This window comes from Corella eumyota, chromosome 4, assembly GCF_963082875.1.
Source record: "Corella eumyota chromosome 4, kaCorEumy4.1, whole genome shotgun sequence".
Classification (NCBI taxonomy): domain Eukaryota; kingdom Metazoa; phylum Chordata; class Ascidiacea; order Phlebobranchia; family Corellidae; genus Corella; species Corella eumyota.
This window is the reverse complement of record NC_137493.1, coordinates 3,214,987-3,231,235: the sequence shown is the minus strand read 5'-3', so window position 1 is coordinate 3,231,235 and position 16,249 is coordinate 3,214,987. Positions and strand designations below refer to the sequence as shown.

At 30.6% G+C, this 16,249-nt stretch overlaps 3 protein-coding genes and 1 pseudogene across 3 annotated transcripts; 1 reads left to right on the top strand and 3 right to left on the bottom strand.

Annotated features, from left to right (window-relative positions):
- Positions 1-311: 311 nt before the first annotated feature.
- Positions 312-1,413, bottom strand: LOC145751075 (D-aspartate oxidase pseudogene; annotated as a pseudogene).
- Positions 1,414-7,531: 6,118 nt separating this feature from the next.
- On the bottom strand, positions 7,532-8,649 carry LOC145750613 (D-aspartate oxidase-like). Its single transcript, XM_082566684.1, has one exon. The coding sequence runs from the start codon at positions 8,602-8,604 to the stop codon at positions 7,600-7,602; it is 1,005 nt and encodes a 334-aa protein (XP_082422810.1). The 5' UTR covers positions 8,605-8,649; the 3' UTR covers positions 7,532-7,599.
- A 1,102-nt stretch (positions 8,650-9,751) lies between these two features.
- On the bottom strand, positions 9,752-11,320 carry LOC145749834 (D-aspartate oxidase-like). Its single transcript, XM_082565701.1, has one exon. The coding sequence runs from the start codon at positions 10,730-10,732 to the stop codon at positions 9,752-9,754; it is 981 nt and encodes a 326-aa protein (XP_082421827.1). The 5' UTR covers positions 10,733-11,320.
- A 3,113-nt stretch (positions 11,321-14,433) lies between these two features.
- On the top strand, positions 14,434-15,590 carry LOC145750127 (proteasome subunit beta type-4-like). Its single transcript, XM_082566076.1, has one exon. It carries the CDS (start codon positions 14,497-14,499, stop codon positions 15,268-15,270), a length of 774 nt encoding a protein of 257 aa, XP_082422202.1. The 5' UTR covers positions 14,434-14,496; the 3' UTR covers positions 15,271-15,590.
- Positions 15,591-16,249: the final 659 nt, after the last annotated feature.

Genomic DNA, 16,249 nt, shown 5'->3' with positions numbered 1-16,249 from the left:
AAGTTCAGTTATACGGGAGCGTCGTCTCTTCTAAAACATTTTAACACACACTAACTGATTAAATGTCGTTAATATGAGGTTTGCGACACATTAGGATAATAACAACCATTCTGAAAATTTAAATCTTTTAATTTTTAAACAACAGAAGTTATTGTCTTTTAAAATTCTGACAAAAAAGAATAAATACACTGACAATAACAATATGAAATCAAAGATTTCGAACCATAATAATTATTTATTTCAAAGCTAAATATCCATACTTTACGTTTACTAAGGTTAATAAAAAATAGATTTAAGTAATTATACAAGGACATTAAATTAGTAACAGTACGTAATTAGAAATAGAGTTACAATTTATGAGGATTATTTTTTTCGAACAAGTATTTCTGTAACATATTGCTTGCATCTAATGCACATCCCCAATGTAAAGAAACACCTGCTCCCCCATGGCCATAATTATGCAGTAAAACAACGTTTTTGCCAGCTAAGTTAACTTTTTCAAGTTCAAGCCTGACTGTAGATCTGTATGGCCTTAATCCAACTTCTTCGCTAACAATTGTGCTGTATTTTACGCTGGGCTCAAGTTTACAACAACCTTCCCATATGTATTGACTATCCACGGGATCAACAAGTAAATTATAATTTCCTTTTTGGGTTGTACCTCCTAAGACCACATCGTCAATTCTTGGTAGAATGTAGAATTCTCCTTTGGACACAGTTTGCTTGAGCCAGGGGGCTTTAACGATAATAACTTGACCTCGGATAGGGGTCAATTCTTCGTCATTAGTAAGTTGTTTTGCCCCGATTCCCGCGCAGTTAATAATGACGTCATACGAATTTAATTCCTCGAAGTTTTTGATTTTTTTCTGAATCATTTTTCCACCACGACCCAAAAACTCGCTCTCAAGATACTTTAAAAAACGCTTGCCTTCACAAGTCCAGGTTGTAAATTGATACCCGTTTTCACTGATTGTTAAAAATGGCCTCTCATTTTCATTAATATCTCTGATATTGTTGGGGGCAAAAGAAGGTGGTTGGTCTCTATAAGAACAGCCTGAAATTGGAGCAATTCCAAGTTGTAAAGCGTCAGGACGTTCGTGCAAAGTGCTCATTAAGTTCATTGTTTGTTGAAACCATCTGCTGATATCTTTCCCATTACAACAGTAAGGCGATAAAAATCCACCAGATATATCTGCAGTAGTGTTAGGTGATTTTTCTGCATAAAAAATTGTGATACCGGCATCTTTTATATCTTGCTGTATTTTATATGCCGTTGACAAGCCAATGACACCGGCTCCAATTACAGCTATTTGTAATTGAGAAGACCTTTTTAGATTTTTTGTTGTAAACATAGTACAAGGTAGGAAAGGGTAATGGGAGTTCAACTATTATTAAAAATTTAAAATAACTTTAATTTTGTTCGTTATTTCTAGAACCTATATCTAACTGGGATACAAAAATTTGTTTTAAAATATAATACATTGGAATGTAGAGAATACTTATTTATATACCCTATAATTTATTTAAATAAATTTCCGTTAATATGTAACAAACGTATGCAAATATTTGCCTGGACTGCTTCTACGTTTTAGCGAGAATGAATAAAACGTTTTAGCAGTCACATTTTTGCTGTAAAACTATAATGCGCTATGTTGTTTACAAAAAATCTTACAAAATTTTTAACTAAGTTTTTAGCCTAAGCCTTTCTGTGTTTCGTATTAGAGATGTACGTTTCTTTTTTTTCTGTGTTTCGTATTAGAGATGTACGTTTTCACCCTTTTTCTTTAGTTGTAAGTAATACTTTTATCTGATACAGCCAGTGGCGGCTCGTCTATGGAGCTAATGGGGCTAAAACCCCCACTTTTTAACATGTTTTTTTGTTAATTATAATTTATTTTATTTTGAATAATATTTGTTTTTTCGGCAATGCTAAAATTATTAAAAATATTTTTTTTTTGCTAAAATTATTAAAAATATTAAAAATTAGCGCCTATTTTGGCCACGAAATACGCCAAAATTTTCGAAAAACGTAGCGTAAACATGTGAGGGCTAAACCAAAATTAGCCCCACGGGCTGTCAAATAAAAAATATTTTAACGCTGTTTTTGCCTTCAGGATTCCGAAATTTTAAAAAAAGTTGAGAACTTGAATCAAAAAGTGGGGCTAAGCCAACCATAAAGTTGCCAAATAATTTGACAATTTTAGCTTTGTGATTTTTTTAAATTTGACGTTCAATTTACTTAGTAATTAAAATATAAAATAATTAAAACATAATTTGGGTATTTTATGATTTTCTCTGGAGGTAATAGGTCCCTAAATAATATTTTTAAGTTAACAAATTAAAATAATCAATTGGATTTTTGTAAGAAAGGTCGTCGCACAAGTTTTAGAAAGGGCGTGCACATGTCTTGCGGAAACAGTCATTTTAGGCTAATTCCGCATACGTTTTTTTAGTAAAAAAATGTATAAATTTGTTAATTTTAATTGAATTTTGGTAGTGTTTTTAGCCAAATGTTATTTATTTATTGATTGGCAGTCGAAGTAAAGTGCAGAGTTTATTTTGCCTGCCCACGCCATATCCAGCCAGTCAGCCCAAACGGCGAACGCCATGATTAGCAGATTAGAGTTTTGCCATATATAAAAAAAATATCTAATTGTGGAAAACTTGAAAAAACCTATTGATTATTTCAGAAGGCTATTATTGATATTCGTGGAAAACTTGTGGAACCTAGTATGGAATTTTGTCCAGAGTTGTCAAAACGCCAAAGGGTTGCTACTTCTTCAAGATTGCTGTGCGCAAATGCAAAAGAAGCCTGTGATATAATAATTGTTGAAATTATTAATCGATTTAGCAACATAAAACAATTTGAGTCGTTCTCATTAGTTAATCCATGTTTGTTTAAAAGGTTTAAAAACATATTTCCAGTTAACTTGGTTAAACAGTTGGTACTGGGTTACCCCATGATAGATAGTTTAAAGCTGGCCAACGAACTTAAAGTGTTGTACACTAACAACAGCTTTGAAAACATTAAATCAGTTGTGGGTTTGAATTCATTTCTGATAAAAGGTTCACTTTTGAATACTTTTTCTGAAGTTAGTAAGGTTATAGGAATAGTTTTAACTACTCCAATTGCAACTGCAGAATCTGAGGTGTTTTAGTACTTTAAAACGAATTAAAACATTTTCAAGAAACACCATGAGCCAAGATAGGTTAAATGCTTTAGCAGTCTTATCCATTCACAAAGATGTCATTTCAGCCACACCTGATTTTAATAAAAATGTCATAGAATTGTTTTCCAAGTTGAAAATTAGAAGAACTTTTTTAAATTATAAATAAAGTGTTTTTGATGATGAGTGTTGTAATGTTGATGTTTTCTTAGATAAGGATTATGCCGACCCTCCACTGTTGATGTGTTGAGTTTTCCTGGAAAATAATCGATTATGCCTGCCCTCCACTGTTGATGTGTTGAGTTTTCCTGGAAAATAATCGATTGTGCCTGCCCTCCACTGTTGATGTGTTGAGTTTTCCTGGAAAATAATCAATTGTGCCTGCCCTCCACTGTTGATGTGTTGAGTTATACTGGAAAAAGTTGATTATGTTTTTCCAGTAAAGGTTGATTGTGTAAAAACCATTTGTTCGGATAAAAAAAAACAATGGATACATGCAAATTGGATATATTTAAAAATTTATGTGCATATATATATAAAAGCAATTATAAAAATTTAAAATAAATTAACTGGAATTTATTTTTAGGTTGAAAAGAATAAAAGGTTTTAAAAAAAAATAAAAAAATTAAATGAATTTTACTTTCAACCAATATGGGGTAGGGGAATGGAGGTAAGAAACAAATTTTAATATTTTATATAGCTTGTTAAAATACCTTATTAAAAAAAGAAATAGTAATCAATTTATTTACTTTACACATTTTTTAAAATCAAATTACAAAAATTATAGTGGTCAAGGTGGTGGAAGAAGGGGTCGGGGTGGAGGAAGGGGTCGTGGTAGAGGAAGAGGAAAATGGGTTTGGCGAGGAGAGGAGGGGGAATGGGAGGATAAGGGCTGGGGGAAAAGAGGAAGAAGGTCGGGTGGGTGGAAGGAAAGAGGAGAGAAGATGAAAAAATTAGGGTAAGTGCAAATATTATATTTAAATATTTCATTAATTTAACAATTAAATAAAAAAATTTTAGAGAAGAAAACATGAAAAGGAAAGAAGAAGAAGAAATTGAGGAGGAGAGGTAACTTAGGTCTAAATTAACAAGTTTACAATTAGAAAGTTTAGTTTTTTTATTGGGTTGAAAGTTTAGCGTTATTTTTTTAGAATTTATAGTTTAGTATTATATCATTAAATGAGAATTTAGGTTTTATATTATAAAATCTAAAAGTTTAGCTTTAACGAAGCTAAAAGATTTTTCACCAGCTTATTAAAAATAGTTTGATTAAAATATTTATTAAAAAAGAAAAGTGGAGTTAAAGAGGAGGAGAGTAGAGAGGGAGGAAAGAAGGGAGCAGGAGAGGTAAATAGTTCAATATCCTTTCATAGTTTGTTTCGTTTACTTATTATATATAACTAATTATTTGTAATGTTGCTTTTAAGAAATGCTGATGAGTTAAAGAAAAAGGTGATCAAAGTTTTAATTTTTTTTATTAGTTTGTTTTATATATATTAATTTTTTGTTGATATGTAATTTTAATTTTTTTAAATTATATCATTATTTTTCGCACAAACTATCTAATTACATTAATGTCTCAAATAAATATGTTGCTGATTTTATGTTTTAATTAACTTAAAGTATTTTTACTGCTTTTTATGTCTGAAAAATGGTTATTAGTAAATGGTCAACTAAATGTTAATCCAGTTTGCTAACCATTAATGAAAGAAATGTATTATGTACTATACTGCTTTTTATTGAATTTGAAATTTTTTTTAGAAGGAAGACGACGAAAAAAATAAAAAATAACAAAAAAAAAACATTTTTATTTTATGCAAGATATAGGCTACATTAGTAGTTAATTGAATAAAATACAATTGTGTTTATTTAAAAAAGGTTATTAAAAATGTTGTATGCCCTACACCCCAGTTACTAATAGCTTTAAAGGCACACCTTAAAATTGTTCCCACTATCAGATAAAATAAAAATTTTATCTTCTTAAGTAATATAAAAAAAGATCGTTTTGTATCTAAAATAGCCGATTTACGGCCATCAATATCAAAAAAATTTTTCGGGGGGGGCCCCCGGACCCCCCTAGTCGTGCTATGACTTTCTAAAATTAGCCCCCCTTATCATTTTTACCACGAGCCGCCACTGGATACAGCAATCCCTTTAATGCTTGTACAAGTTTCTCTTTTTTACTGAAATGACGATTGACCACATTTGTTGGTATTGTCATGGCTCATTGCATCTATAGGAATGGCTTTAAACTTTGCGCATTAAAAAAGGGTTATCAACCTAGCTTGTCGATTTTAATGCAAATTTTGCTTTATCTATTTAATTGAAATGTCAGAATAAAAACTTAACATTTTTTATGAAAACAAAAATTATTACCTCATTAAACGATTTCGGTAAATCTATTCCCGCCATAACATTACTTTTTAAACGTATCCCGGTTAAATAAAAAAGTAAAACTACTTAGCATGTTTCTGGGGTGCGGTTCACAGCAACAATAAAGTTGCATGCATCTTTGGCGACATCTGACGTTGTTTAATATCGCCGAAATCATATCAGTAAAATATGTTTACGAAAAATAAATATTAGTATAGGTAAACAAATATATACGGTTTTTTTTATTTTGTTGTACTTTTGCTTCGTATTTGGACAATATAATAGTGTCATCACAAGCACAACTAACACACAAATAACCAGAAATACAATGCAAACACATTGTTACTTAAATTATATCTTAAATATATTTTTATCACTTATAAAACTCTAGCTAATAAATTGCATAATTCTAAACATTATTTTTTTAGTAGTGGAACGAGGAGTTTTATGTAAAATCCATGGTATTAAAACAAATTTTTATTGATAAAATAAGCCAAATAGTTAAATAAACTGTTTTTTTTTTCAGGTAGCTAAATTGTGGTGATGACCATTATGTTTCCAAGCCAAGATGAATGTTAGGTTTTGATACATTTTGTTGATAAACCAAACTTTAATTCTCTAGTCAGCTAGTCTGCCAATGAAAGCAAGGTAAGCTATGATTTATAATATATTGAACACAAGTTTAATATTACTGTATGTAGGCAACTTTGTTTTTATGAATCCTTTTTATTATGTTTTTCTAGGACTTTACAAATTATGTGCTAAGGGACGAGGGTTGACAAGGAGATTTTTCATTTTACTTATAAGTAAGTAGGCTAAATAAATTTAATATTTTTAAAATTTCTAATAGTCAACTAAAGCGATCTTCTTAAAAATTATATTGGTGGTTGTACATCTAAACAAGACTCTTTAATGAACTGTAAATATAATTATATCATTTGGTTTAAAATTTATTTAACATGCCAAGCTAAGTTTTACATAAAAAGTTGCAATTATAAAGCTATATAAACAAATTTTGTTTTTGTGTATTAGTTAAAGGTAGTTGTTTAATCTGTAGATATCTATTTTAAAATTTAAAAATACTAAGTGTATACATTTTATACACTTACATTTACTAAGTATAATATCATAACCACTTAAATTAACACCTTTTTTATTTATTTGTTTATATTATGATTTCTTCTTTTTAGTTATTTTTTATTTATTTTAATTTTTAGTTTTAGAAATGGTTAGGGTTTAGGAGTTTTTTTCAACAAACAAATAGCAAATTGAAAAGCAAACTCTAATAGTGCCAAAAACTTGAATTTTATTCTATGTTTTAAATTGGTTTTGCCATTTTGTTTTTTAAATTGGCTCTTTAGATATATTTAATTCAACTATTTGCTGTTTTGAAATATATTTAATACAACTTTTTTAGTCTAAGTTCTGCTAATGTGTTCAAATAAAACGAATTGATTGATTGTAGTCACTAAAATTTATCAGTTTTTCTTCCCGCTAGATGGCAGTGGCGAGTAAATTCACGCGCTTCCGATCGCGTTCTATGTACGTTGTTTTGCCGGTAAAATGACTTTTTTAATTTGTAGCAATCTTACAAAAGAGCCTAAAACTTAAGGCAGTAATTAGCGTGGTTTTTATAACGGAACAATTTTGCTTTTTTCCAATCGACATTTGAACAAAACATTTTTCGGCTTTGTGAAGTTCAGTTATACGGGAGCCTCGTCTCTTCTAATACATTTTAACATACACTAACTAATTAAATGTCGTTAATAGAAAGTTTGCGACACATTAGAATAATAACATCCATACTGAAAGTTTAGAACTTTTTATTTTAAAGAACAGAAGTTATCGTATTTTAAAATTCTAACTAGAAAGAATAAAAACAATAATAAATACACTGACAATAACAATATGTTTTGAAATCTAAGATTTCGAACCATAATAATTATTTATTTCGAAGATAAAAATACAAACTTTACGTTTACTAAGGTTAATAAAAAAATAGATTTAAGTAGTTATACAAGGACATTAAATTAGTAATAGTACGTAATTAGAAATAGAGTTACAATTTATGGGAATGGTTTTTTTCGAACAAGTATTTCTGTAGCATATTACTTGCATCTAATGCACAACCCCAATGTAAAGAAACACCTGCTCCCCCATGTCCATAATTATGCAGTAAAGCAACGTTTTTGCCAGCTAAGTTCACTTTTTCAAGTTCAAGCCTTACTTTGGATCTGTATGGCCTTAATCCAACTTCTTCGCTAACAATTGTGCTGTATTTTACGCTGGGTTCTAGTTTACAACAACCTTCCCATATCTGTTGACTATCCACGGGATCAACATGTAAATTATAATTTCCTTTTTGGGTTGTACCTCCCAAAATCACATCGTCAACTCTTGGTAGAATGTAGAACCTTTCTTTAAACACAAATTGCTTAAGCCAAGGGGCTTTAACGATAATAACTTGGCCTCGCATTGGGGTCAATTCTACGTCATTAGTGAGCTGTTTGGCCCCATTTCCTGCACAGTTAATAATGACGTCATACGAATTTAATTCCTCGAAGTTTTTGATTTTTTTCTGAATCATTTTTCCACCACGACCCAAAAACTCGCTCTCAAGATACTTTAAAAAACGCTTGCATTCACAAGTCCAGGTTGTAAACGTATACCCGTTTTCACTGATTGTTAAAAATGGCCTCTCATTTTCATTAATATCTCTGATATTGTTGGGGGCAGAAGAAGGTGGTTGGTCTCCATAAAAACAGCCTGAAATTGGAGCAATTCCAAGTTGTAAAGCGTCAGGACGTTTGTGTAAAGTGCTCATTAAGTTCATTGTTTGCTGAAACCATCTGCTGATATCTTCCCCATTACAACAGTAAGGCAATAGAAATCCACCAGATATATCTGCAGTGGTGTTAGGCGATTTTTCTGCATAAAAAATTGTGATATCGGCATCTTTTATATCTTGCTGTATTTTATAAGCCGTTGACAAGCCAATGACACCGGCTCCAATTAAAGCTATTTGTAATTGAGACGACCTTTTTAGATTTTTTGTTGTAAACATGGTACTAGTTAGGGAAGGGTAATGGGAGTTCAAATATTACTAAAAATTTTAAATAACTTTAATTTTGTTCGTTATTTTCTAGTACCTATAACTGACTGGGATACAAAAATTTGTTTTAAAATATAATACATTATAATGTAGAGAATACTAAGATATATACCCTATAATTTATTTAAATAAATTTCCGTTAATATGTAACAAACGTATGCAAATATTTGCCTGGACTGCTTCTACGTTTTAGCGAGAATGAATAAAACGTTAAGCAATTACACTTTCGCTGTAAACTGTAGTGCGCTATGTTGTTTACAAAAAATCCTACGAAATTTTTAACTAAGTTTTTAGCTTAAACCTGTCTGTGTTTTGTATCAGAGATATACATATCTTTTTACCTACTTTTTAAAAGTTGTAAGTAATACTTTTATCTGTTACAGCAACACCTTTAATTCTTGTACAGCACTTTTCCCTTTTTTACTGAAATAACGATTGACCACATTTGTTGTTATTGTCATGGCTCATTGCGTCTATAGAAATGGCTTTAAACTTTGCGCATTAAAGAAGGAATATCAACCTAGCCTGTTGATTTTAATGTAAATTTGAGAATAAAGTGTGGCTATACTTAATTCTGATAAAGTTATGTTATATTTTAACGGTTGTTGGCTATACATACCATGTTAAAATAACTAACCTAGGCTTTAAATATTGTAACAAATACCGATTAACAATACGAGTCAAAGTCTATCATTAATTAAAACATGTTTCACTATAAGTAGTGAGTAAAACTGTATTACTATCAAATGTTCACATTCGTCAAAGCACACATATATAGTGTACAAACTATACCAAAAGTTAAATCCTATTTTACAATGGTTTCCTTAACTGAATTTACCTTATTTCAAAATCTACAAAAAAAGTGAGCCTACTAAATTCCCAATATTAAGTTTTGAAATATTTTTACGACAAGGGTTAGCTTGATTACGTTTCCCTGTTAATATGCTGTTCATACTTTCAACAATTTCCTTATTTTTTGTATCAAAATGACATTGATAAATGATTTCTATTTTATAACGTATTTACAGGACTTTTATACCGCACTGAAAGGGACAAGCGAAGCTCAAAGAAGTACAATATATATTTATTAGCAAAAAAATTATAGTTTATGAGGATTTGTTTTTTCGAACAAGTATTTTTGTAACATATTACTTGCATCTAATGCACAACCCCAATGTAAAGAAACACCTGCTCCCCCATGTCCATAATTTTGCAGTAAAGCAACGTTTTTGCCAGCTAAGTTCACTTTTTCAAGTTCAAGCCTGACTGTAGATCTGTATGGCCTTAATCCAACTTCTTCGCTAATAATTGTGCTGTATTTTACGTTGGGCTCAAGTTTACAACAACCTTTCCATATCTGTTGACTATCCACGGGATCAACATGTAAATTATAATTTCCTTTTTGGGGTGTACCCCCCAAAACCACGTCGTCAATTCTTGGTAAAATAATAAAATCATTTGTAAAAACAAAATTTTTGATCCAAGGAGCTCTGACAATTATAACTTGACCTCGGATAGGGGTCAATTCTTCGTCATTAGTGAGTTGTTTTGCCCCGATTCCCGCGCAGTTGATAATAACGTCATACGAATTTAATTCCCCGAAGTTTTTGATCTTTTTCTGAATCATTTTTCCACCCAAACGCAAAAACTCACTTTCAAGATATTTTAAATAGCGATTACAATCACAAGTCCAAGATGTTATTGCACACCCTTTACCCGTTGGAATTAGAAATTGCCTTTCATTTTCTTTGATGGGTCGAATATTGTTAGGGGCAAAAGTAGGTGGTTCATCGTCAAAATCATAACCTGATAAAGGGGCAATCCCAAGTTGCATAGCATCTGAACGTTTGTGCAAAGTTGCCATTTGAGACATTGTCTGTTGATACCACCTACTTATATTTTCTCCGCCACAGCAGTAAGGCATTATAAACCCCCCTGCTACATTTGAAGTGGTGTTTGGTGATTTTTCTGCGTAAAAAATTGTAATTCCGACATCTTTGATATCTTGCTGTATTTTATATGCCGTTGACAAGCCGATCACACCAGCTCCAATAACAGCTATTTGTAGTTGAGACGACATTCTGGTTTTTACTTGTCTTTGGATCTAAAAAACCTAAACTGTTGATTGTAAAAAAACACGTTTAATCGGTCTAAAATAACATGTCTAGTATAAGTATCACTGCAAAAAACTGTGTTTAAAGCAAAAAAATTCTGCAAAAAACTCCTTTTTAACAAACGCAAATACTTTATTGGTGGTTGTCCATAATACTACTATATTACCAATAGACTACAAAATACTACCAGTAGACCACAAACAGCTGAAGAAAAATGAAAAACAGTGGCTTTACTGTTAACTCAAGTTTTAATATCCTTATCTTGTTTCGACAGATTGTAATACACATTGCTTTTAATATTCCCAATAAAAGGGGAGGCCACGCAGCCTTACCAAGGCTATATAAAACTTACATAACCCGGACCTAGTATTAACATAAATGTTGCCAAGTTTGGTAAAACCAATAGAATAAAAGTTACATATTGTAATCTATTTTTGGTTGAAAAATTCTGTCGTTATACCCTACAAGAACTTTTCAAAATACAGCACGAAAAAAAATGGTTTTCTTAAAGTTTTTCTATGTGCATTTGATTTTCAAACTTACAGAACCTGCTACTCTTAAATTAACCTTGGACAAAGCAAACATGTTGAGGCGCAATGCAAACATGATTTCTCTCTTGTTTGTATTAGAACAAGGCTTAATATTTTAATCTATTGTGTATGCGTCAGAAGCCCACTTTAAAAAAAAACACTTTTTTTACAATTGGTTATAATATTTTGTTACTTTCGCTTGAACTCAAAGAATTTACAATCTCGTGTGTTAACGTGTAAATTTTATAATAATCCAAAGCCGATTTGCGGTAAAAAAACATGCAGAAAAAAGTCTACGTACTTAACCTCAGCGTTTAAAAATGATGGCCGTAACTTTTGATGGCCATGTGTTGTTTGTTACTTAAACTAAATGTCTTTGAGTTGGTTTGGTTAAACTTTAGATACTAATTTTCTTTAAAGGATCACTGTTGTATCACCAAAATTGGCTTCACAAACGAAGTTAAAGTTTGTTGTTAATTACTGTTTATTGCATCGTTAGTCATATCACGGTAATTAAATATTTTTGTTTACTAATAAATTTACTTTTTAAACAACACGACTAAATATGACATCACCGGAAACATGTTTGTCTTGTATTAAAAAGTAAATTAAAATGATATTTTAGAATCTATTTTAAGTGTAAATTGTAAGTACAGCTAGTCTACGTTTTTTTGTGGTTTTGTAAAAATGGAGTTTAATGCAAGTAGAAATTTTTCAGGAATTTGCGGGTACCCTCCGACGTGTGGTTCAAATTATTTTGTGGAATGTTACAATGTAACTTATACGAACTGTAAAGGCTGTAGGTAGGTAAACATTGTTCAAGTTTTACAGTAAAGAAATTAACTTCACCTTTTTTTTGATTAAGCGTCCCTGGAATTAACTTATTCACTGGAATTGTAATCATACTTGGCCTACTGACAGTATGGTCCAATTTTCTTGTATTTGCTTTTATTTTTTTATCTGATCCTAAATCGAGGACTAAAATGGATTATTCAAAAGCCTCGTTGTCGATTTCAGATGGATTGTCTGGTAAGTGTTTTGAACTCTTAAATTGGTCTTTTGACTTTTTAAGTTCACAACAACTTACATTTACATTTATTTAGCGGTGACTGAATTAATAATATGTGCTACAAATGCTATTTGGTCTAAGAACTCAACTGGAATGGAAGTATTTTTTTACACATTAAACTCAAAAAATTCGGGAGTTGCCATATTTTTAGGATTTCTGTTTTTGTTTTATTTGACGTCATCTATCTTTCACGTGATGTATATAAGCATACATCGTTTTGTTGCCCTCAAATGGCCTTTTCGTTATCGATTACTACAAGTTAGAACTGTAATATATCAACATGTTAGCATATGGGTTATTGCAACGATTGCCGCTACAACACCTAGTAAATTCAAAAACCTAAAACACTTTTTTTAATTTGTTTAGCGTTAACTTTTTATATTATAACTTAAATTTTTATATTATAGCTTGGTTTCCTTCAAATTTTACCTACCAATATCAGGTTTCTACATTTCAATATTTACCTGCATTTGTAAACATTCAGTTTCAAACAGATGAAAATAACAAAAGTGATGACTTCACCGCTTCAATAACAGCTGTCATCCTATTTTTTACCATTCCATACGCATTATCGGTAGGAAAGTTAAGTTCATCTTTTTTACCTAAGCTTTGCAGTTCAGCTAAGAGGCACTATACCATTAAACCTAAAACATTTACTTTATTTTTATTGCAGACCATTTTTACTATTATGGGTTCAATTTTAGCTTCAAAGAAGTTAAAAAATTCGCTTAAATTAAGACATCAATCTATATCTGATCGCCATTTAAAAGTTGAAAATAATTTAAGAAAAATAACAATGTTTATGCTGTTTGGTTTTACAATTTCCATAGGTAAGGCTATTTATATTGAAAATTTTGAAATATTTGATATGAATTAAAAATGTGTTCAAAATTTTAAATTAATTTACTTTTTAATCTAGTTCCATTTGCAATTCTTCAAATTTTGGTCTTTAGAGATATTTTGGTTTGTTCCACATTGACTGATCCAACGTTTTATATTTCTTCTACACTTTTGTTACGCGCGTAAGTATGCTGTTAAAACGTAAAATTCATGTAAGGTTTCTGTTGTACAGGGGGCTTTTTTGTTTAACTTTAATTCAACATTTATTCTTACAGGTTGCTTAACCCGCTAATATATGGGTTTTATGACAAAAAGTTTAGAATTTACGTTAGAAGAATGTTTGGAAGCATTTTTATGCGATGTCAATCTATTCATATAAGTAGGATTTTTTATGCTTTATAATAAATATTTTATTATCAACTCAATAAACACATTTACAGTTTTTTTTAATTTTACAGATATTGCAAATGCTTCTAATTCGTAAAGAAAAAATAAATAATTATGTTGTGTTCTTAAATTTTAAATGTAAAATGCTTAATATAGGAAATTTCTACTTTTTTAAAGTCTATTTATAAAACAACACGATTTTAAGGATAAAGTTTTTTCCCGTATTTGATACGCACGCATTGCGTTCAGTTAGTTTTTGCCGTTCGAAAATATGACTTAGCAATTGTAACTCGTTTTATTAACATTTCTTTAGATTGTAACGAAGAAGTTGTGTTTGTAAATGCAAAATTAAGTGTTATATTAAAGTTAATAGATTAGTAAATGGTTGGTAAATGGTAATGACTGGCGGAAAAACGAAAAATTGCTTTTAGTTTGTTAGTTAAATAAATTTTTCCAGGTCACAAAAAATACAAAACCAACAGTCAAACCGTCAAGACTTTTTTTTAGTTTATTAAACATGCAGACATATTAATAATTGACACTTATTAAAGAAAAGACAAAACTTAAAGACAAAATTAAGTGAACACTTAGCATCCAATATAACTTTGCAGTAAAATCAAAACAGTTGACAAACGCTTCAGTATACAAACGTCAAAACAGACAAACAGTTTTTATTGTGCCATTTTTAAACAAATTTATACTTTTTGCGTAAATTATTCAAATAGTTGATAAATAAATACAAAAAATGTTTTTTTTGGTTAGGCTATTTATATAATATATATATATATTTTTGTAACCACTCACTAGGTCTCATTGATAGCTTTTTTATATTTAGAACTCATTTTATTTCTATTTTTAATTTTCTATTAATTTTTTGGTATTTAGACTTAAAACAACAAATAAAATGAATGACATGTTCAGTTCATTTTGGCAAGGTGGGCCATCACCAGGTATGTTATACAACTTTCCTGGAAAGTGTGATTACGATGTCCACTTACCCTCTGATGAAAGAAAAAGGACCTCTCAACCAAGTGTTACCGGGACTTCCGTACTTGGTCTGGTGTTTAATGGAGGAGTAATCATTGCTGCTGATACTTTAGGATCATATGGTTCAATGGCACGATTTCGAAACTTATCAAGAATTATGAAAGTAAATGACACAACCTTACTAAGCGCAGCTGGTGATTATGCTGATTACCAATACATCAAATCTGAGCTTGACCAAATGGTGATTGACGATCAGATTATGGATGATGGGTTTCAAATGTCACCTAAAGCTGTTTTGTCCTGGATGACCAGAGTCTTGTATCGCAGACGGAGCAAATTTGATCCGTTGTGGAATACAGTTACTGTTGCTGGTATTCAGGATGGCAAGGGATATCTTGGCACTGTTGATAAAATTGGAATTTGTTTTCAAGATCAATCTGTTGCATCCGGATTCGGAGCTCATCTGGCAAGACCTTTAATGAGAAAGGCAATGGAGAATCGTGAAGAGGAATTAAGTGAAGAAGAGGCACGGGATGTGATTGAACAATGTTTAAAGGTTCTTTACTATCGAGATGCCCGGTCTTTTAACCGCCATGAAATTGCGGTTGTTACTGAAAATGGAGTGGTGATAGAACAACCCAAGGCATCCAGAACAAACTGGGATATAGCCAATGTTGTTAAGGGATTTTAACTAACTCTAAACAATTGAAAAAGTTCATTACTTTGTTTTTAGTATGAATGAAGACAAAATAGTTCTTTAATAATTAAGTAAAAAAGCAAAAGTTCATAGCAATGGTTTTTTTTTTCTTATTACGTCATTTTATAATTAAACCAACAAAAGGTTACTGTATTTGTATGAGTATTCTATTTCTTTAACTTCACGAAAAAAATATACAAAAATGGTTGTGTTCTCCTAAAAAGAATATTTTTAATTCTTTTTGAAATATATTCTACAAACATTGTATTCTTAAAAACATGCCGTAGTTTTTTGGCTATGATATTAAAACAACAATAAAAAAAACAAAAAAAAAAATTTCAAACTTTTTGTTTTATTATTTGCATCAAATTCTTGGAAATCTATAGTTTGCAGTCTTTGAACAAAATCTTATCTTTACAGTTGTTGTCAAATTTCTCATTTTTACTTTTATACTACAATCCTACGTATACATCTACAATAACTCTGACTTTATAATCACTTACCTGATTTATAATTTTATAGTCGCGATGGACAATCAATGCATATTGCTCTTGTTACTTTTATGGTTCTCGCATCCCTTTACTTTAATGGTCCAAAATAATTTAAAAGATCGTAAGCAGAGAGTAATTCCAACCACCAAATTAATATAAGAAATGCAGGGTATTTGTTATCAATAATTTTAAAAAATACCAAGATATTTTGGGAGTTATTTGTTAAAGTTTAAACTTAAGGTTAAAACTGCGAGTCAGGTCGTTCACAAATTAGGACAAAAACTGATACTACGAGGTCATAGCGTTGCCCTAATTACTACCACTCGTTGTTGATAGCATTAGCGGCACTTCTCTTAATCGTTTAAACTCGGAATATCAGTTTTACATTCCAGACAGTCAATCAATCACTGTCTTGCAAATAAAAGAGAACTCCACCTTTGAAAGAATTGTTTTAATGTCCAGTGTCCTGATCCGTATCGCTT